Raw genomic sequence first — 3757 nt, forward strand, 5'->3', positions numbered from 1 at the left:
ATAGTGGGATGGGGATAGAGTGAGGGGCCGATCCAGGGGGAGGGGAGAGCTGGGGTGCTGAGGGCTGATCTGGAGAGAACGGACGGGGAGGCCGGGTTGTCCGGGTCCACAGGCCGATCAGGGCTCCTGATTAGGGGTAGGGTTAGGGCTGGGGTCCTTGGTTACACTCTCCGACCTCACATTGTCTCAAAGCAGATGATTTTCACCCCTCCCTGTCTCCCTGCCAGGGGAGATCATCGGGGGATGGGAAACCCGGCCCCACTCCAGACCCTACATGGCCTATGTGCAGATAGCAACGTGGAGAGGGGTGAAAACATGTGGGGGGTTCCTGATTCGGGACGATGTGGTGCTGACGGCAGCTCATTGCAACGACAAGCAAGGGTAAGAAACCCACCCGTCCTGAGTCCCCCAAACTCCACCCTTGGCCCTTGGGCTGGATTGGAGCCGGCAATGCGCAGGATGCCCAAAGACCCAAGGGAGGAATGAATCTTTATTGGGTGGGCTCTGACTCAGCTAGGTGGGACAGGGGGCCCAGATCTGGAAAAAGGGGTAAACAGTGAGGTGGTAAAATTTGCAGATGATACAAAACTACTCAAGATAGTTAAGTCCCAGACAGACTGCGAAGCACTTCAAAGGGACCTCACAAATACAAAGTAATGCAGATTGGCAATCATAATCCCAATTAGACATATAAAATTAGCTGTTACCACTCAAGAAAGAGATCTTGGAGTCATTGTGGATAGTTCTCTGAAAACATCCACTCAATGTGCAGCAGCAGTCAAAAACGTGAACAGGGAATCATTAAGAAAGCAATAGATAACAAGACAGAAAATATCATATTCCCTCTATATAAATCCATGGTACGCCCACATCTTGAATACTGCGTGCAGATGTGGTTGCCCCATCTCAAAAAAGATATATTGGAATTGGAAAAGGGCAACAAAAATGATTAGGGGTATGGAACGGCTTCTGTATGAGGAGAGATTAAAAAGACTGGTACTTTTCAGCTTGGAAAAGAGACAACTAAGGCACTATATGGAAGATAGGTCCATCAATGGCTATTAGCCAGGATGGGCAGGGATGGTGTCCCTAGCCTCTCTTTGCCAGAATCTGTGAATGGGCGACAGGGGATGGATCACTTAATGATTACCTGTTCTGTTCATTCCCTCTGGTGCACCTGGCATTGACCACTGTCAGAAGACAGGATACTGGGCTAGATGGACCTTTGGTCTGACCCAGTATGGCTGCACTTATGCTCTTAAAATGTTGCAGCCCCCAAGAGCAGTATTCCTGAGTGAGACCCACCTGGGCCCGTCTATCACTGTGCATACGCCCCCGCCCCTAAGGACCCCTGCTTTCCCCTTAACTTTTCTAGCTACATCACTGTCAAGCTGGGAGTCCATAACCTTAGACTGTGGGAATGGAGCCGACAAGAAATTCGCCGGATCCCCCACCCGCAATATGACATGTACTCCTTTAACAATGATGTTATGCTGCTGCAGGTACCAGCAGGAGCGCTGCTAGCTTTTCTGCTGCCCTAGGCGGCGGAAGGTCCCGCCCCAAAATACCGCTGCGGTCGCCGCCCCCCAAATTGTAGTGCCCTAGGCGACCGCCTAGGTCGCCTAATGGGTTGCGCCAGCCCTGGGTACAAGCCCCCCCATCACTCTGCTCCCTGTGACCATACACTGCTGCAGGTACCGCCCCCATCCCATCACCCCACCCCCAGTGTCCTCACACTGCTGCAGGTACCACCCCTATCCCATCCTCCCACCACCAGTGACCACACACTGCTGCAGGTACTGCCCCCATCCCCTCACCCCGCCCCCAGGGACCTCACACTGCTGCAGGCACCGCCCCCATCCCATCACCCCACCCCCAGTGACCTCACCCTGCTGCAGGTACCGCCCCTATCCCACTCCCAGTGGCCACCTCCTGCTTTGCTTTCTTCTTGGATTGGCCCATCCACGACTGCATTTCTCGCTGACTGCGAGCCTCGTGTCCTGTCTTTGTAGCTGGCGCACCGAGCCAGGCTCAATGAATGGGTGGGGCTCATCCCCTTGCCCAGCACCTGGCAGGGCGTGCAGCCCGGGGCCATGTGCAGTGTCGCTGGCTGGGGCCGGACGAGCGCCCGCAGTGCAAAGGGCTCAGATGTGCTCCAGGAGGTGAATGTGGAGGTGCTGGAGGATTATGTGTGTCTGAGGAATCCTGACCAGATCTATCGTTACTATAACACCTCCACTATGCTTTGTGCAGGGGATCCGAAACAGGGCAAAAGTTCCTTTAAGGTAAAAGTCCTCCTAGTTCAAGAGGCCATTTCCTTCTGAGGAGCAGTGAATCTCTCGGGATTGCAGACGGGCCTGTGAGCAAAGATCAGAGACCAGCCCCCCACGGCGCTAGGCGCTGTACAAATGAATAATGCTGCTTCTCCCAGGAGGAGGAAGAGAGCAGCTGGGCTGGGGGGTGGGGCCCAATGAGACCGATTGGGCTGAGGAAGGAGGGGGCGATGCTGAGACCAGCTGTGTCAGGGCGGGGGCGGGGCGGAGGGTGATGCTAAAAATGGCTGGGCTAGGGCAGTATTGCTTAGCTGTAGGTCAGTGCTTGAATAACAGCAGGAAACCGATCTAATTGTTCTCATCATCTGCTTCTTTTAATTCTCAGGGTGACTCCGGGGGCCCCCTGGTGTGCGGCAAAACAGCCCAGGGCATTGTCTCTTGGGACTCCCCCAATGGGACCCCCCCTGCAGTGTACACCAGAGTCTCAAGATTTGTTCCCTGGATCCTGGAGACCATGAGAACACTGCAGCCCTGAGCCCCACCGGGAATTGCTGCTTGTCTCGCAAGAGGGCCTCTGGAGATGCCCCGACATAGGGCCTGCTTTGGAAAGGGGCTGTGCTTCCCCCTTTCCCCCATCTCCCTGCCACCAGCTATTGCTCCGCTCAGGGGAGCCGTGGGCAGCACCCAACCATCATGAGCAACAAGGCAGGGGGTCTACAGGAGTTAGGACCAGGTTCAAATCCAGATCCCGTCGGCTCCCTTGGCACGCCCAACCAAACTCAGGCTAGGGAAGCAGGTGGTTTGTCTCCGAGCTGAACCCTGGGGCTGACCTGGCGGTTTGTAGCTCACCCCCATGTCGGCCGGTCGAGTGACTGTTCGGGGGAGATCCTCGTCCTCACCCTGCCAGCTGAGTCATGTTGGAACTGCAACCTGTCCTGTCCGTGCTAGCGCTGTCCTGTGTTCGTTACCCTGGACTGGCCGCCTCCCGTTCCAAACCCACTTGCTCCCAGTGCCGTCAAGGCCCCTGGGAGATCGTCAATGGGACGGGAACTCAGCGCCAGCACCAATAGCCTGTTTCCAGCATCCCCACCCCCCTGCACATCTGCATTCATTGCACTCACTGCTTCGTCGCCCTGTCGTGAATAAACATAAATTTACAAAAAAATGCTGGCACTGGGACTGAAAATTCAACCTGAGCCTCAACCTCCAGAGCCGACACTGGGTCGGCCCGGGTCCGGGAGGGAGTTCGCCCTGACAGGGGAAGGCTGGGACCCAGGACACCTGGGTTCAGTGATTGCAGTGCAACAGGGAGCTGGTGGGTGCAAGGGGGAAACGCCTCCCCTCAGGGCAGGAGGAGCCCCGCTGGCTGGGACCAAGATGCAAAGGGAATTGCCTGCGCCGGACCTGGGGCTGGGATTCCCACGCCGTGGACTGGCATGGCCTGCTCAGTGCTGCCCTGGGCACGGGGGGCATGCGGGACGGTC

General features: G+C 56.4%; 1 protein-coding gene across 1 annotated transcript; it reads left to right on the forward strand.

Moving 5' to 3' along the window:
- Positions 1–205: 205 nt before the first annotated feature.
- Positions 206–3358, forward strand: LOC112116131 (cathepsin G-like; the record flags this gene model as incomplete). The annotated part of the gene is made up of 4 exons (XM_026646921.2): positions 206–375; positions 1376–1502; positions 2013–2285; positions 2659–3358. Coding segments are annotated over 4 exons (720 nt in total), but the record flags the coding sequence as incomplete, so codon positions are not given.
- Positions 3359–3757: the final 399 nt, after the last annotated feature.

The sequence above is a fragment of the Terrapene carolina genome, unplaced genomic scaffold, assembly GCF_002925995.2.
Source record: "Terrapene carolina triunguis isolate 2854851 unplaced genomic scaffold, T_m_triunguis-2.0 Scaffold48767, whole genome shotgun sequence".
Classification (NCBI taxonomy): Eukaryota; Metazoa; Chordata; order Testudines; family Emydidae; genus Terrapene; species Terrapene triunguis.